This window comes from Genypterus blacodes, unplaced genomic scaffold (genome assembly GCF_046128005.1).
Source record: "Genypterus blacodes isolate CSIRO-AG114 ecotype Tasmania unplaced genomic scaffold, CSIRO-AGI_Gbla_v1 ptg000067l_1, whole genome shotgun sequence".
In the NCBI taxonomy this organism is placed as follows: Eukaryota; Metazoa; Chordata; class Actinopteri; order Ophidiiformes; family Ophidiidae; genus Genypterus; species Genypterus blacodes.
The window spans coordinates 2,826,389-2,843,717 of NW_027466879.1; the positions used below are offsets into that span (position 1 = coordinate 2,826,389).

The following is a 17,329-nucleotide window of genomic DNA, read 5'->3' on the forward strand; positions in this document are numbered from 1 at the left end:
TTGAAGTGACACAGATGCTCTATGTGGAGATGCTCAGAATGCCTCCTCCCCCTCCTCCTCCTTCTCCTCCTCCTCACTCCTTGGCCTCGCTCTGCTCTGCTCTGCTCTGCTCTGTAGGTGAGCGCTCTAGGCGGCCTGGAGGCTCTGGGGTCCCTCATTATGGGAATGAAGACTGAGGTCTACTGGAGTCTGACCTCTGACAAACTGCTGTCATCTTTACCTGCGATGGCCTCACACACACCAGGCCTCAACCCCCCACAGGCCAATGCTATCGCCACCAAACTATGGGTACAACACACACACACACACACACACACACACACACACACACACACACACACACATACACACACATTTAGAAAGTTGAGAGTAAAATTGGAATATCTCCATTAAGACTCAAATCCATGGTCAGAATTCCACTCTGGTTGTAACCCATAATAAACATTGGCTACACAATATGTGTTCATTTGAGTTTAATAATTTATTGAACAAACCTGCTGCACATTGTATTCTCTGCAAAGTGCTGGAGGCAAAAAGTACGATACAATACACAGAGAAGGTTTTCTTCTCTTCTTCTGTCGTGTGTCTCCTTTGATCAATAAGCTTTCAGGCAGGTGCAAATATGAACTGTGGCATCCTGTCCTCTGTCCCCTCTGTCCCCTCTGTCCCCTCTGTCCAGGCCTCTCCAGAGGTGGTCGGCTGGTTGAATAATGTGGAGCCTTTGCTCTCCAGCACCCCTCTGCTCAGCGTTCTACCGAGGACCAAACTGCTGGTGTCCAACAGCACGTCAACATTCAGAAAACCCTGGAACACACAGCAGGTACTATGTAGCCCATCCTCCCCCACCCCCCCCCCCCCCCCCCCCCCCCACCCCACACCGGCCACACATTTTTTCAATTGGTTTTGTTGTCAGTTCCCCTGATGAATCTCTTATCTGACCTGTATTTTTATGACCTGTGAAGCTCTCTGAATAGCCTCCTGTATGAAGTGTGCCTCGTCTTGCCCACATCATACGTAGTTTTTCATGATTTATTTTGCAGGCCAAAGCTATTTTTAGAGAGGCGCTTTACAGTAGACGACAACTCAACAAAGATTTCATGTAAGTGTGATTCATGTGTGTGTGTATCATTTTAGACACTCTGTTTTTCTCACTGTGCTCATTTCTAATCCAGGTACAAAGTTTCTGCATTCACTCCACTTTTCTCCCTTATCTTGTCATTTTTTGTGTATTATTAGTTTGTATTTAGCATGTTTAGAGCGCCGTGTATTGATTAACACTTACTTTACTTGACATTTGAATGTAATCAGGTCTGATCTGGGAACGGTGGCTAAAGGAGTGAGCTGCAAGTTTCTCACACAACTCTTCCAGGCTGATCCCTCGCCTTCGTCCATGAGAAAGATCTTGGTTTTCATCAGGGGCCAGCCGGGTCGTCTTCACACCTCACTGGTAAACAAACTAGTGGCTTTTCATGCTAAAGTATGATATGTACACGACATTGACGACGTTCTTGTGTTGTTGCAGAAAAAGTGTGTGATCGAGGAGCTGTACAAGTTTGAGTTCTTCTCTGAACTGCTTGGAGAACTCGGAGCTGAGATCGCCTTAGCCATGCCGTAAGTCTGAAAGATGTCAATAATCTCATATACAGTATGTGAGGCTGTGATCACTGGGAAACAGACGCAGCACCATACACACATGAAAAATAAAAAGTCCAATCTCTCTCTCATATATTACTGCATGCATATTTCCTTTGGGAGAAGAAAAGACAAAGGAAAGCTTCAAATTCTTTATATTTTTGATAAATAAGAAGTAAAAAGAAGGTTCTCTCTCCTTCTGACAAGAAATTATATGTTGGTGGTTGATCTACACAGCTCAGATGCTTTATCATAAACTCCTTGACCATGAAATGACAGAACAACCTTGAGCCATTAGTACAGTATGTCCACACGTTGTATTTATGTGTGTGAGCAGTGTGAGCACCATTAAGAAGTTCCCTGCAGATATGATGGACACGCTGAGGAAGATGATCATTCAGGACCCTCATCAGTTTCTGATGCTGCCTGGAACCAAACAGGAGCTCCTGGTGGACAAAATGGTGCAGAGGCTGGTCAGTAGAGATGTGTGTGTGTGAGAGAGCGAGAGAGAGAGTGTGTGTTCTGCTGTTGTAGCTGAAACTTTGAGTGATTGATGTGGTGTTGCATGGTGGCTGTGCACTCTCTGGCTGCAGGGCATGTACACAGGGTCATTCACAGAGGAAGAGTTCTTCTCCCTGGGCACTATGGCAACATTTGTGGTGGGCGAGGTGTTTGTTCAGATCGATCGGCGCTTCTTCATGAATAATCTGGATTACCTGCGGGGGCTCTGTTACAACAAGGGCAAGAGGGACATGGTGGCTCGAATCCTGCAAGAAACAGCCATGTTTGGGTAATGTGATGATTTCAAACATCAACATTAACATTTATTAATGATTTCATAGGCGCTCTCAGGAAAGTAGCAGCATTTGGCGTACTGTGGCTTATCCTGCACTTGTTTTCTCTCACAGCTCTGTCCAAAAGTGGAACCAGGCAACACTCAGTCAGGTGGACAGGTTCATCTTCTTCCTGCCCTATGACAAGCTGCAGGAGATTTCCCTGGTGAGTTTACTTCCTGTCCTGTTCATCTGCTGTCATGCCATCCTCCCCCCTGCTGAGACTGCCACACTTTGCCCCTTACATTGACAAATAAGAACAAGAATAAAAAGAAAGCACAATGCTGTTACAGATTGCATGTCCAGAAATCCATAGTGGAGTGTTTGGATTGTTACTTGATGCCGTAGCAGGACGGGCCAACGGACTGTAAATGAATCCGACAGGTGTCAAATGTCCAATAGGTGTCAGGATCAGGTGGTGAAGTTCCAGTTTTCCCGTAAACATGTGCATGTGTGTGTGCTGTGTGCTGTGTGCGTGCGTGTGAATGCGCTTATGTGTGCAGGAGTTGATGACGGTGGGGCGTATAGAGAAGCTGTTCCTGAGTCAGCGTCACTGGGAACGCAGCGATGTCGGCGTCCACTGTATGAACGGCAGAGACGAGAAGGAGAAGAAGGCCATGTTTCAGAAGCAGCAGCATGTGCTTCAGTTTTTCCTGGGCTTCCTCAAAGCCGGTCGTGTCTCATGTGAGCTAGACTTTTATTCTGAAATCTCTGAAAGAATTCGAATGGTTCCCTTCTTTTAGGTCCAAGGATAAAAATAATAATTCTTTGATCTATACTCATTTGTCCAACAATGATCCTTCTTCTTTCCTCCTCTGATTTGGAGTACAACTCCATCTTCTCTGCCATACATGAGGGCAATGATGTGTGATGAGCCAATCAGAGGTCTGGCAGGCACCGACCCTAGATCGTGTGACCCTACCTGGATCCAGAGCCTTGGTTCTTTTCTCACTGGCCTGTTTCTTTTGTTCCAGCCTCTTTTTCGATTCCCACCTGTGAGATTCTGCACAGTACAGCCCCGTCTATCTGGACCACCAACGGTCTGATAGGCATGTCTTCATCTGCCTTCTCCAACTGTTTGGAGTTGATCGGTCAAGATCGATACCTTACAACCTATCAACGCATCCAGCTGCTTAACAAAGTCAAAGAGGTGAGATTCAACTGAACTCTTCCTCAGTTCACTCAGTTCATACACAGAATGCTCAAGTTGGACAGATGTTTTAACTGGAATGAATGAATGAATGTTTGTGTGTGAAGATGTATGGCCCCGTCTCCTCCTTCTCCCAGTCTGTGATTTCTCAGCTGGGTGGTCTGGCGGTACAGCTGTCTGCAGAGGAGCTGGCCACCCTCCCTCTGACTGAGCTCAGCAGCATCGCCTCCATGGGAGCCATCAGTGCCTGGAGCAGAAAACAGGTAGCAGCTTATTACAAACAGTCACTATAACTTCCTGAAACAAAAACTACACTTACTGCATAATGGTCCTGGCAATGCATATTAAACTTTGATGCATATCTGGATGTCGATTTTATTGCTTTCAATGAATATACAAGACAAATGTGATATTGATTGCAGAGATTTAATTGATTTTCATTTTATTTTCAGCAACCATTGTTCAATTAACTCAATGTTTCATTCTGTCTGTTACATTCTAGCTGGCGGCCCTGTTTGGGGCGGTGATGAGCTCCACCAAGCGGCCGCTGAGTCAGCTGGACTCCAGCACGCTGGTGGCGATGGGACATATTGTGTGTGGGGCCAAACCCGCAGAGATGAATATTTTCAATGCTGTGGAGTTCAGGTGAGCAAACGCTAAGCAGCCTTTACTGGCACATCACAATGTCTTTGAGCCCTGAGGATTAAGAAGTATTTACCACACTGCTGACCAGACCGTTATGATTTCCCCTGTTTTGCTTCCCTTGGATGTACTGTGTCGCCCCCTGGTGGCTGCAGTAAGTCAGTGCTCTGGCTGGGTCAGCTCAGGCTGTCCTGCTCAGAGGAGCAGCTGCTGGCCCTTGTTGGCCTGCTGTCCCACAACCTCGCATTTGGACTGATGAGCTCATGGGGACCTGATGTCTTTATTGAGATTGGAGCTCTGGCAGGTATGCTGCGTTCAGTCTTATTGTTTAAGTAGGCATTACTGTGTTTTTTAAAAGCTCTGTAGTTATGGTTCAATCATTTGCACTTTTCTATCTTGAATAATACACTGTCACCTATTAAGTTGGAATGATTGTTTATTACAGCTTTATGGGCAGCAGTTTATGATGTGCTGTCTGTGCCCTGGATACATTTGTGTTACTTTCCTGTCTGTGAACACTTTGCTCTTTGTTCAGCGGGACTTCCAGATATGGCCATGTCATCTTTGGTGAAAGAGCAAATTGAAGGAGTCACACCTCTGGCTATTTCAATGATACCAACTGATAAGTTTGCTGTAAGTAAGCACTTCATATCCTCAAAGCAATATTCACAGCATCAATAATGATTTGGGATCTTCTTGTAGGGTTGCAGAATAGATCTTGATGACTCATTGTCTCTCTGCTTTTGTTTCCCCTGTATTTCTGTATCATGTGTTGCCTCTCCAAGGTTGTGTTTGATCGGAGCCAGATCCTCATGTTCTCCTATGAGCAGGCTCTCGCAGTAACTCCAGACCAGATCACTGCCCTCTCAGATCTCCAGAAGAGAGCTTTAGCCATGGTGCTGACTCCCTGGGAGGACAGATTTGTAGACGTCAGAGGTAAAATGAAAAAGATACACTGAGGAAAATGGATGATGTATTGATACTTTTAAATAAAATTATTACACTACTCTTTGAGATCATTTCACAGTAGCAGCTCTGAATGTATCACTATTGCTGGAATAGAATCACAACAGGTGTTATCCTGACTGTTTCTCTGTGTTCCTAGGGAGGTCACTGGGGCCGGCACTGAACCCCAGTCCCCTGTGTGTCCTGCTTGGACTGCTGATGCAGCTGAATGTCCTGTTCTGTCCTGCCATGGCCTGATCTGCCCGGACATACGACCCCACACACCCCTGCTGGATCAGGAGAGAACTCCTCACCTACGCTCATAACTCTGTTTTGTCTGTGCAATACCACACCTCTCTGACATGAGCAGCACTTTTATTTATTCAAAGAGTTTGTAATTTATTTTGTCTATCTATCTATTTGACATAGATTTATCACTGATGGGACCAAAGAAATATATTTAATAAAATAGTGAACTATATGTAACAATACACAATTATTTACATCACACTTGGCCGACATTTTGGGAACCTACGTGAGCCCCAATCATACCAATGAAGCCTTCTCAGGGATGTTACATCATACCCACAAAACAGTCACCAAACGCATAAAACACAGTTATTATAAGCAACACAATGTTCTGTTATGGATATGAGATTTTATTTTTTAATAATAACAACAACAACAATATATCTGGTATACACATTTAGACATCTATCCTGCCATGTCTTGACTTAGATATCAGGGTACATGCAGCTCAAACACATCTGACTCTGTTGACTGCTGCTCAGCTTCAGTCTATGGTTGCTGTGAGTTTTGTATTGTTGTGCACACATTCTGGTATGACAAATATAGACCTAAATGAATAAACCGAAACACTCTGTCTGTGATTGATTGATATTTGTTCATGCACTAATATAATGTATATCTTACATCATAGAGTTTAGCTTACATGGGCCTACAGCTTCCATAATAAAGTGGGATGTTTTAGTCCAAATAAACTCAAATTATTACTGCCTTTAAATCAACGTTGTGTTTTCTAATTTAACAAAATAAAGGAATGTTACCTCGTCTCATTGTGCGTGTGACCACACTGTTTAATAGGACTGCTCTGTATTGTGCTTATATCATTCTCTCTCTCTCTCCCTCGTCTCTGTCATGCATGTTATCTCCTAATATGCATGTTTGTGTTTACTGCTTTGCACTCTGTATTGTACTTTTGTATGATCCCACTGGAAGCTCCTATTGCGCACCCAGCTGTTCATGGAGGGGACATCTCTCTTGGAATAGCCTCCCCCGAGTTTGTCCTCGTCTTCATAGAGAGCTTTGGTAGGGAAATTTCCTGATGATATTTTATCCTAAATCCATAAACACATGAAACCACCACACCAGAAATGTTAAGCCAGTTATTTCGACGCTTCCTTAATAGTTACTTTGTTGAGAAATACTATATTATTATCTTTAGTAAGTAGTAGTTAAGTAAGTATATAGAAAAAAAACAAGTATACACAATATTTATTTTTTTAAAGTATATATTAAAAGTATTTCTGGGTCCCGGGATCACGTGTGCTGTAATACAGACGGTGGCCACCAGGGGAACGTGGGCGCACAGCACGCCGCAGTTTGTGGCTCAGTCGGATTGAACAGAACCAACACAGCCAACATGGCGGACTGGGGTGAGAAACTAAGTTAGGACGGAGAGCTCGCTGCCTCTACATCAGCTCTGTATCACTGGCTTTGTTTTACACGTCTAACGCAGCTTTATCGTCTCTCTGCCGCGTTAGGCCCTCGTTAGATGTGGGTTGTATTAACGAATTTCATGCTGTCGCTCTTACAGACGCTGACAACTTCGAGCTCGACGAGCCGTTACCAACGGCGGCAGCAGCAGCTCAGGACAAATGGGAAGGCGAAGACGAAGAGGATGCGGTTAAGGTACGTGGGGGACGAACGAACGTCCATTTCGCCCGAGTTTCCTAACTTCCGTTAAACGGGCCGTTCGCCAGTTTGTCGAGCCCGGTTAATGCCAGCTCACCGGGGCTGCGTATCTGTCAAGCCCCGGTTAGCCTCTCGCTAGCTGGCGGCTAACTCATGTGGTCCCCCGATGTGTTTCTCTTCTAAACGGAGTGAGGGTCAATGTGTCACTGCCAACTCGCGGGTTGCTGTTTAACTCCATTTTGTATTCGCCGTTTCGATATTTAATTTTATGGAATGTCGGTGTTTAAATTCGCCGCTGGGTCAAACACGTTTACCGCCGGGCTAGCTCGAGTTAGCTCGATTCAAACCCGCTTGCTGTCAGCTAACGTTAGCTTCCTCGTCTAGGTCGTTTAATGTCCGTAAAATGAGCTCTAATAACAATAACACACTCGTTACACGTCCTTAAAATGTTTGGTTAATGATCGACTATCGGATATTGAATATTGATGCGTTTGTAGCCGGGCTGAATTCCTTCAACTTGAGTAACGCAGTGATGCAACATGAGGCAGCATTAGCGTGCTAACCAACTTTAGCCCCCAGTAGGCGGAAACAATCACCTGGGCTCGATGACTCAACTCGGCCAAGAAGGAGGCCTGGAACTTTCCAAACCTGACAGCTGCTGCCTGATCGATGCTCCCGTGTGTGTGTTTGTGATGATTTTACTGTCGTGTGTGCGTATGTGTGTGTCTAGAAGCCTCGCGCTGCTAGAGGCCTCTGGAACGGTGTGTGTGTGTTTCTCTGACATATGGGGCCAATGAAAGTGATGAGTCTCCATAAACACTCAACTCTGTTATGGTCAACAAGTGTGACACTGTGTGTCGAGTAAGGTGATCAATCGATCCATCAATCACTGTCCTTCTTGGAGGATTCTGTAATTGGCGCTGTCTTGCTTTTTCACTCAGTATGATCGACATGTTTAACATCAGAGCTCAGTGTTTAGTTATTTACATTATTCATCATTCTATAACTATTTCGTCACACTTATATGCCCAGAGTTATGAAACAGGAAATAAAATAACATCGGATCAAGAGCCAGTAAATAAGCTGTATTTGTATTTAAAGCACTTCAGACCTAAATGTGTCAGTTAATGAGCTTATTTCAGCACTGATGGTGTAAATGTTGTGTTTACGCTGCAGTTGTAACATTAGAGTTGCGTTGCTAATCCACTGAGATTGAAATAGTTGAAACGTTTTATTTTGGAGGTGAGGATTTCCTCTGTGAAGCTGAAGGGTAAAGAGATTAACAGGCTGGACTGAGAGAGGAGGAGGACGGGAGGTCTCGGCTCCTTTAAGGCCTCTCTGTGGACGATACATGTGTTATATATGTATGTATTATGTCTTGTTGCCAGCTATTTCTTTATTGCACTTGTTTGTGTTCTGGTGACCTGAGTCAGGCTCAGTCGGGCTCGTTTGTAAGGTCACACCAGTGATTGCCTCAGGAAATGAACCTGACTACATTGCAGATCAAAAGATTCTCATTCAGCCGTCGTAACTCATCTGGAATAATGATGACATAATTGATATTTCTACTCTTGATGATCCCTTGTTGACATGCACCTGTGTTTAGTAGTCTCAGTGTGTTGTGCTGTGTGTGTGTGTGTGCGGGGGGGTCTCCAGTATTCATTTCCCTCATTAGGTTTCAGTGTGACCCACTTGTACTGTCACACTAATTGACATGAGTGGTCTGTGACATTTAGACGTGTCCCACTTGTGTCCCCCCCCCTCACAGGACAACTGGGATGATGAAGAAGACGAGGAGAAAAAGGTAGAGGTGAAAAAAGCAGGTGTGCACTTTCTTTCTTGACCAGAGCATTGAGTGTGTGTGTGTGTGTGTGTTATTGTGACATAATGAGATATGCTAATCCACTGATTTCAATTAACAGAGGCAAAAGTTTCCGATAAGAAAAGGTTGATGGAAAAGATCAAAGAGAAAGAAAACCGGCTAAGGAAAAAGCAGGAGATGACGGAGGTGCAGGTGAGAGCTCCTCTTCCTCTTCCTGCTCTGTACTTCTTTGACTAAGTCCTGTCTTCTGCCTGTAATGACTTTAAATTGACCTTTTGTGGAAGGAAGCAGAAGTTACTCCTGAAGACCAAGCTGCAGAGAAGCTAAGAGTGCAGAAGTTACAGGAAGAGGCCGACTTGGAGCTCGCCAAAGACGCCTTTGGTAAGACTGCATCACATCACCGTCCATCAAACACCACCGGGTCCTCTGTCAGCCAGACAACACACAGAACAGCTATCCACCAATCCCACTGAGGATTGATCCTTTAAATGACATTGGAGTATGTACTTGTGAGTATGTATGTACTTATAATATAAGGAAGTACACCCTTATTTATATTAAGTAGATATGTTTATAGAAACGCCCTGTTGATCCTTCTGTGATCTCTTGCTTCAGTTTCTAAACTCTGTTACTGTCATTAGAATGAATAGGAACTGTTGCATTTTGTGGGATTCTTCAGGTTCTGTTTTTTGCCAGGTGAGCTGAGTTAAACTGGCTCATAAGTGATGAGTCATCTTTAATCTCACACCGCTGAGCCAGTTTACTTCCTCTCCACCTGCTCTTAATAATTAATATTAGGAGTTTGTGTGTGGAGCTTTGAGTTATCATGTGACCATATTCCCTTTTTTTGTCTGCAGGTGACAGCAGCACGACTAACAGTGTCACAGGACTCGACGGCATGTGTCCATCTTCCAAAGAAGACTTTACAGAGTTTGAAAAAGTGCTGAAAGAAAAGTTTTCCCAGTTTGAAAAGTCTGTGCATTATTCAAGTTTCTTGGAATCTTTGTTTCGGGAACTCTGTATTTCATGTAAGTTCAGCATTTACTTTATTTTATTATTTACTGAACAATGTCACAGATCATACGTGCTCACATCTGACCTCTGCCTGACCTCTGTCTGTTTCTGCCCACAGTGGAAATAGAGGATTTGAAGAAAGTCAGTAATTCCCTGGCGGTTTTACTTAGCGAAAAGCAGAAACAGGAAAAAGTAAGTGGGCACATTCCTCCTTTAGGCATAGATGATTTCTGATCAGATATACAGCAGGGGGCGCTGTTTACCTAGCTAGCATCCTGACTCAGACACGAACACTAGCTGCATGTGTGTGTGCAGTGTCCTTGGTGTAGTAATGACTCACTCAGAGTGGAGTGTGTAATGCCTGTACCGATGGGTAATTCAGTCCTCCAAAGCTGTTATGTCTCCATACGTCTCCTGTCCTCTCCTTCATGGTTATGATGTAATGCAGCGTTTTGCCAACTGAATTAATGACTATTATAGTTTGTGCTCGCCTGATCTTCTCCTAATCTCTAACTGTGTCCAGGTGTAACTAACGCACGGCACTGATTAAAGCCGCACTGACATTTTATATAACCGACTTCTATTTCTTTTCTTAGCAAAACAAGGGGAAGAAGAAGAAGAAAGGAGTCGTCCCTGGCGGCGGATTGAAAGGACAGATGAGAGACGATCTTGACTATGCAGAGTTTGATGGAGGTTACGCCCAAGATTACGAGGACTTCATGTGACACCGGCTCCATCAGCACCGCCCCTCCTCCCCCTACCGACCCCCCGACTTGCAGCTGTACCTCCTCATGCTGTCCAGTGCCATCCTGGAACATCTGAACTATGTGTTACCCCCCTACATTTTGCTTCAGTGACCAGAGGGACTATACCAGGGAGCATCCAGCACCTCCTCCTCCTCCTCCTCTTTGTGTTCATACATATGAAATTGCCTTTTCTTTTTGTCTCTTTCAGCCTCAACTCACACACACACACACACAAATGTAGTATCTGCCGGGTGACCCAGCCTAAATGGAGAATACATTTGAACTGCTGTCGTCTGAAATGTGTGGGGCTCATTTTTTATTAAATGTTGCTCTTTAAGAAAAAATAGGAAAAGACAGATCAAGTATTGCAGTCAGAACTGTAGAGACATAGAAACACAAGGTTCTATGCAAATTTCTTAACCCTGAATTCCATGTAAATATTATAGGTCTAACTTTACCTGAGGGTTGTTCTCTTACAGGAAAGTATATAGTATCTATAACTTTGGTTGCCAAATGCAGAACATTGACTCCATACATTATTCATCGTTGTCTCTGGAAATGTCACACACAGGTCAATGATTTGAGACTGAGGCAACATGTAAGTGATAGATGTAATTTTACAGAGAGCACACATCACATCCACAGTAAGAATATAAAAAGGGACAGACGAGTATAAAGAATTCAATCCTCACCCACTCCTCGGGACATTTGGAGCTGAGAGTGCTTAAAGGTAATTTTTGTGCATGACGAACATTGTAACTCACTAATTTGATTTCTACTAATGCAGTTTGAGTATAGATCAGGCAAGTGGGTTAACTTGCTCCAACTGATCTCCTAATCATTGCTTCTGCAGGCTTGTATCAAGTGTGATGAGGAGCGGGGGCTTATGGGCGTCACCCCACCATGTCTTCTTAGGGGCTACAGTTAGTGGAAAGGGGCATATTTCTTATTTTCTAGCAATTGACCAGTTTCATAGTAACATGGACAATTGGATACATATAATGTGAAAGAAGCATCTGCAGTGTTTTATAAAGCCTCTAATTTAATAAATCACTGGTCAAAATGATTTAAGTCTGTTTCTGTCCTTGACTGAACCTCATCTGATGTCTATGCAGGTGGCTGGTTGAATACTTATTCTTGCGTAATGTGAAATAAATACTCTTATTTACAGTTTCAAGTAAATGCCACAGTACAGAAAGTTATGACTTTAAACAAGTAAATGCGACTATTCCCTGGGAAGAAGTGACAACATAATAATGCGTTCTTTACTTATAAAAACATTATCCACTTAAATTGGAAAGGTTAAGTCATTATAAAACATCAGGGTTAATACTATCCTCTCCTTTCCTATGTAGCTTGTGATTTGGTTCAATGTCGAGCTACTTGCTTTATTGTTAGTTTGTGTTGGTCTTTGTGCGTTTTCCCAGAGGATCTCTGGTGCTGCGTCTGCGACTGCTGCGAGGTGGGTTGGCTCCTCCGCCTCTCTGCCGGCGCCGGGTCTGCCTGGTTTCACTTCTTGCTGCGCTTGTTACTATGCCTTGTGACCTTTGCATGGTCTGGAACACACTCGGCTGCGTCGCCTCACGGTCCCCACATATAAACGACAGCGCCACACCTTCATTGCTCTTCATGACCCGAGACGTACCGTCAGAGCTGCCATCAAAGCAGCGGCCCAGTGCGATCTCTTTGGCCGTACGTGGGTCCTGGTCTGTCACTGTATAGATCCCATAGTTGTGGCCCAGTGGATCAAGGGGCGCCAACATGGTGAACTCATTGGTGTCGTTGTTGACAGCTAGGGGTAGATGGTTGACCAGATACTCCTGAAGAATAGAATTGACGTGATCTCTCTTACAGCTTCCCTGTGGAATCACCTTCACCAAGGTGCGGTCTACACGGTCCTGATCATAAAGCATCCCACTGCACTTGAACTCCAGACACACAGCTGACACAGAGGCCTGGTCCATGTCCCGGATGCTGCGTGTGTCACGAAGCCCGTACAGTTGACCCACTGTCTTTGGGTGGGTGCCTCCCATGTTGCGTGACCGCACGTTGATCTCATGTGGACTGTTGATCTTGACTTTGATGTAGCAGGCCCGGTATTCCATAGGCTTTGGCCACCAGCTCAGGTAGTCCTCTGTCCAGCTCATTGGGTCGTCTTCATTGAATGGTACCGTGTTGTAATCATAGCGGTCTCCTTCTACTCTTGAGAAGCGGAAGTGTGCTGCACTGAATGGGGCCTCCTCACATTGTTTCAAGTTCTCAAATGCATACACTGGTCCGTTGCTCTCCTCAGCTGTGTTAGCACTCGGTTTAGCCACATTGATACTGAAAGCTGTCGTCTTCACTTTAGGGTTTTCATGGTCAGTCCGCCTGTAGTTCAGTTTCCCTAAGTAGGGCTGAGGGACTCCAATCAGGTTGGGGTTGAGTTTTGGGGTTGAAGAGACAGCCTCCAATTCCTCTCCTCCAAGATTGGCCATGACATAGGCGGAGTAGGCGTCAGCCTTCTGTTCATCACAGAAGGCGGGGAGGCAGGCGCCATTGGAGCCGGTGACGACGCTATCAAAGCGACCCCAAGCACGAGGATTAGAGCTAAAGCCAGCGGAAGGCTCCATGTTTATGAGACTCACCACAACTCCTTCCACCTGCTCACTGGGCATGAAGCGTTCACTCCGGAAAGCCCTCACTTTCACGTAACACCTGCGGTTCTCTGGGACATCGAGGTTAAAGAGACGTCTCTCTCTGATCTCCATGTTACCAATCAAAAAGGTTCTCTCCTCCCTCTTGCCTCTCTTTTTCTTCTCTGTCTGCAGACTTCCCTCCTCTTCCCACAGACCCGTGTCAGGGTTCAGAGACCACAGCTTCATGGTATCGAGGTGCTCAGACATCTTCACCTGTGCAGAATCCAGGAACACCTTCACCTCTCCAGCATTCAGGGGCTCATTGTTTTCCTCACTACTGAAGTCAACGGAGAACATCCCATAGGTTCTCAGTGGCAGGGTATCTCCCTCATCCCCAACAAAGTTAAGATCACTCTGAGCTGCTGCAGCTGTAGAGATGTCTCGAGGGTCAAGAAACGTTACACTAGACTTGACATTACCTACAAAGACTTCTCCATTCTGAGTATAGAAGGAATTGGGAGGAATCTGGATTTGAACCATAGGTTCTTCTCCTTCTACCTCCCCTAGATCAAGAGTGTTAGTTTCTGTGGAGCTTATGGTCACAGGCGCTTTCTTCCTAAGAAGTTTAATCTCATGGTAAACAGCACCTCCTTTGGTGTTAAATGGCAGAACCTTTGTTGTGTTGACAAATTTCTGCATGTTGTCCACAAACGTCAGGACCAGCCTTTCTGTTTCTGGGGGGACCTGGATGGAGAAGGTCCCTTTGTAGCCTGTGCGGCTGATCCTGACTCCATTCATAAAGATATGGCCGAACCTCATTGGCTCACCATTGTCTGCAGCAATGGCCCTACCATATACAAAGGCCTTAGTGTCCACACAGGTCTGACATCCGCACTCGGTCACCACCATGGTGGGCAGTTGGTAGCCTTGACACGTCAGTTGCCTCTCCTCCATCTTTGTCACTCCACAGCAGTAAGACACACTGTCCTTACACCTGATACCATTGTCCAGCTGTCCAACACATGCACCTACAGGGCACTTGCCTACATTGTAATAAAATGAATCTGTGCTGTTTTGGTAGCAGTCGTGTGGAAGCCGGATGAGGTGGGAATCAGGATTGGGATTACATAACGGCTCATCTTTACCTAGACAAGAGAAAGACAAATCAGAGAGGATTTTTCTACTGATTTTACTGGATTTATTGTTGTTGTTTTTTTCACATCCCTGTATATTTTATCAGAGAGTGCACCTTTCAGAGTGAGAGTGGCCGGTTTGCTCTTGATGGCCCCAGATGCACTGCTTGCTCTGCAGTAGTATTCCCCTGCCTGCTCCAGACGCAGATCCCTCAGGACCAACGTGCTGTCAGACTGCGTCTCCAGGAGTTTGTTGTTGTGGAACCTGTTGGTTCACATAGAAAAGACACAGACATAACATAGCAAATACCAGCTGCATCACATTTTTTGACTGTGGTTCAATGCTTTATGGCTGTTGCTTAATTGTGAACTCTATTCATACCATTGGTACTTCTCTGGTTGTGGTGTTCCTGCAACTTTACAGCAGAAGGCAGCACTTTGTCCCTCCCTCCTCACTTTGCTGTCAGGGCTGCTTAATACATGAAGCTTCTCTGAAAAAATCACCATAATAATTGAAATTGTCAAGAAGAAATTGCCTCTGAACATTCTTGTTCAGAACAATGTTGCTCAAAATGAATCTGAATTAGTTTCACCTGACAGATGTTTTACCTGCTCTCTTCAGTTGGACACTGACCACTGAGGTGCGTTCAGCACTGTGGGGTACGACTGCGCTGAGGGCGGCGTGACCCTGCATGCTGATCATCAGGGTGGTGTTGCCGTCAGGGCAGATACCAGGGATGCGGAAATGCCCGTTATGGTCAGTGATGGTGAGGAGTTTGCCTAGGCGTAGTATGGCAGCGCCCACAGCAGTGAGACCCCCTGCACCGCGCACAGAGCCCAGCACGGTGTGTTCCTCACACATGCAGGCGTCACACTCAGCATTCACCCTCCCCATCACACACTGAAGGCTGCACTCTGTAGTGTAGGACATAAACAACCACAGTGCATTTACATCTTTATGGGTTATGCATTAATATTTATGAATATTTCACATGTCTGATTATTTTGCCAAGGATAACGAGATAGAGGAGATAAATCAGGGCCTGACTAAACACACACACAGCTCACCTGTCCTTGGGCACTCGGGGCCATTACACGCTCGACCCTCCACTTTGGAGCCACTGCAAGGCACAGAGGTGGACTGACACTTTCTAGAATGCACCTGGGCCCCGACTTGACCACAGAGGGCAGGACATGGGCTCCAGTCTGACCAGGGACCCCAGGACCCCTGAATAGTCACACTGTTATCTGATGGAGAAGAGATCATCAACTATAGCTCTTGTATCTGCAATGCAAGTTTGATTCATACACATCAGTGGTTCCCAAACTTTTTCTTTCGCGCCCCCCTTTTATAGATCAGAAGTTTTTCACGACCTCTGTATTATACCTGGCACCTCATCAGGGGACTTTAGTCTGACTAGACTGAGTATCCATTAAACAGTTTCAGGTTGAATGTGTGATGAGGCCAAACCTTTGGGACAGAGGAATCTGACTGCATAGTTGGAACAGTTGCGTCCAGGGTCCTGCTCTTCATTTAGGCACCAGAAGCCCACAGTGGGGTCAGCATGGACCTTCTCCCCTGTTTCCCGTGCTGGGATCCAATCAGTGGTTCTGGCTTCAAGCGCCCGCGGGTTTTCACACACTTTTGTACGGTAATAGAAGCGAATGGCATCCAGCTGTTCGTAGTCTCCACGGCCTCCCGGGTGATCAACGTTGAACCATGTGGTCCACTCATAGTTATCTGGACAGAGAGTGCAAACCCATAAATAACTATTAAAATACTACATATTTCTATTTAAAATGGGAATTTAAAGTTACCGTCAACATGGTAGACGTCAGGACTCGAGGGTCGTCTCCCTGTGAGACACACACATTTCATTTGTCCACATGATCATTTTTTTGACCGTAATTTATATTTGACTTCTTCCGGAACTGGTTGTAAATTTGGAACCAACAATCAGTATAACCTTGATAGACTCACCCTGAGTTGTCACAACAGATGCTGCTGTGACTCCCAGGACGAGGAGGAGCGTCCACGATGACATTCTCACACTCTGCTGCTATGTCTGACCTTTGAACGTTCACCTCTTGAGATATGTGTTTCACACCAGGAACTCTTTAGATGAGGTCCAGCTGCAACGCTGAAGACAAAGAGATTCACCACATAAAGAAACAGCACAGGGTTTCAGGGTTTCCTCAGCTCAAACACAACGTATTACATCAGTGGAGAGGTTTTGCAGGACAAATTTAATGTGTAATCTCCAAATTTACCTCATACACACGAACACATGATCCAAAAAGCCAATACTGCGTTAGAATCAAGTCATGTTTAGTATTGAAATTGTAATTGATAAATAATTCCACCCATAAAATTTTAGAACAAATGTTTTTCTGCCCTTCCTCCTCATCTTTCAGGTCTCAGGGTGAAACAACATGGCTGGACAGAGCCGCACTCAGATTACACATCTGTGTTAGCCATCACCAAGTGTCAGGGGAGCAATCAAACATTTCTGCATCGCTGACGAAACACTGGGCTGTGTAATCCAAACACCCACACACTCACAAGCTTTGCATTTCTAGATGTTCCTACAGTTTAAATCTGTGTATTATTATTATTTGAGATAATTGCATTTCCTACTACTGTGTAGTTTGAAATAGAGGTATGTGCACTGATAAAATAACTTTGGCCCGTTTGGTTAAAGGCAATAGCAATCAAGTAGTGTGACTACAATAGAAGCTAGGAGCAGATTAATCAAGTTACTAACTAACTCACTCATTTACTGTCATTGGAGTAACGGCTACTTTAATGTGGATGAATATTCACATAAAAACTGACACAACTGATTGAATTACATACTT

At 44.9% G+C, this 17,329-nt stretch overlaps 2 protein-coding genes across 2 annotated transcripts; one reads left to right on the forward strand and one right to left on the reverse strand.

Moving 5' to 3' along the window:
• Positions 1-6,771: 6,771 nt before the first annotated feature.
• On the forward strand, positions 6,772-11,785 carry eif3jb (eukaryotic translation initiation factor 3, subunit Jb). Its single transcript, XM_076155953.1, has 8 exons — positions 6,772-6,878; positions 7,040-7,134; positions 8,906-8,960; positions 9,060-9,151; positions 9,244-9,340; positions 9,817-9,987; positions 10,092-10,165; positions 10,570-11,785. Exons 1-8 carry the CDS (start codon positions 6,866-6,868, stop codon positions 10,696-10,698), a joined length of 726 nt encoding a protein of 241 aa, XP_076012068.1. The 5' UTR covers positions 6,772-6,865; the 3' UTR covers positions 10,699-11,785.
• Positions 11,786-11,887: 102 nt separating this feature from the next.
• On the reverse strand, positions 11,888-16,515 carry cilp (cartilage intermediate layer protein, nucleotide pyrophosphohydrolase). Its single transcript, XM_076155952.1, has 8 exons — positions 16,446-16,515; positions 16,289-16,327; positions 15,942-16,211; positions 15,539-15,718; positions 15,080-15,385; positions 14,853-14,961; positions 14,587-14,735; positions 11,888-14,482 (listed from the first exon to the last, which is right to left on the reverse strand). Exons 1-8 carry the CDS (start codon positions 16,513-16,515, stop codon positions 12,114-12,116), a joined length of 3,492 nt encoding a protein of 1,163 aa, XP_076012067.1. The 3' UTR covers positions 11,888-12,113.
• Between the last annotated feature and the right edge of the window lie 814 nt (positions 16,516-17,329).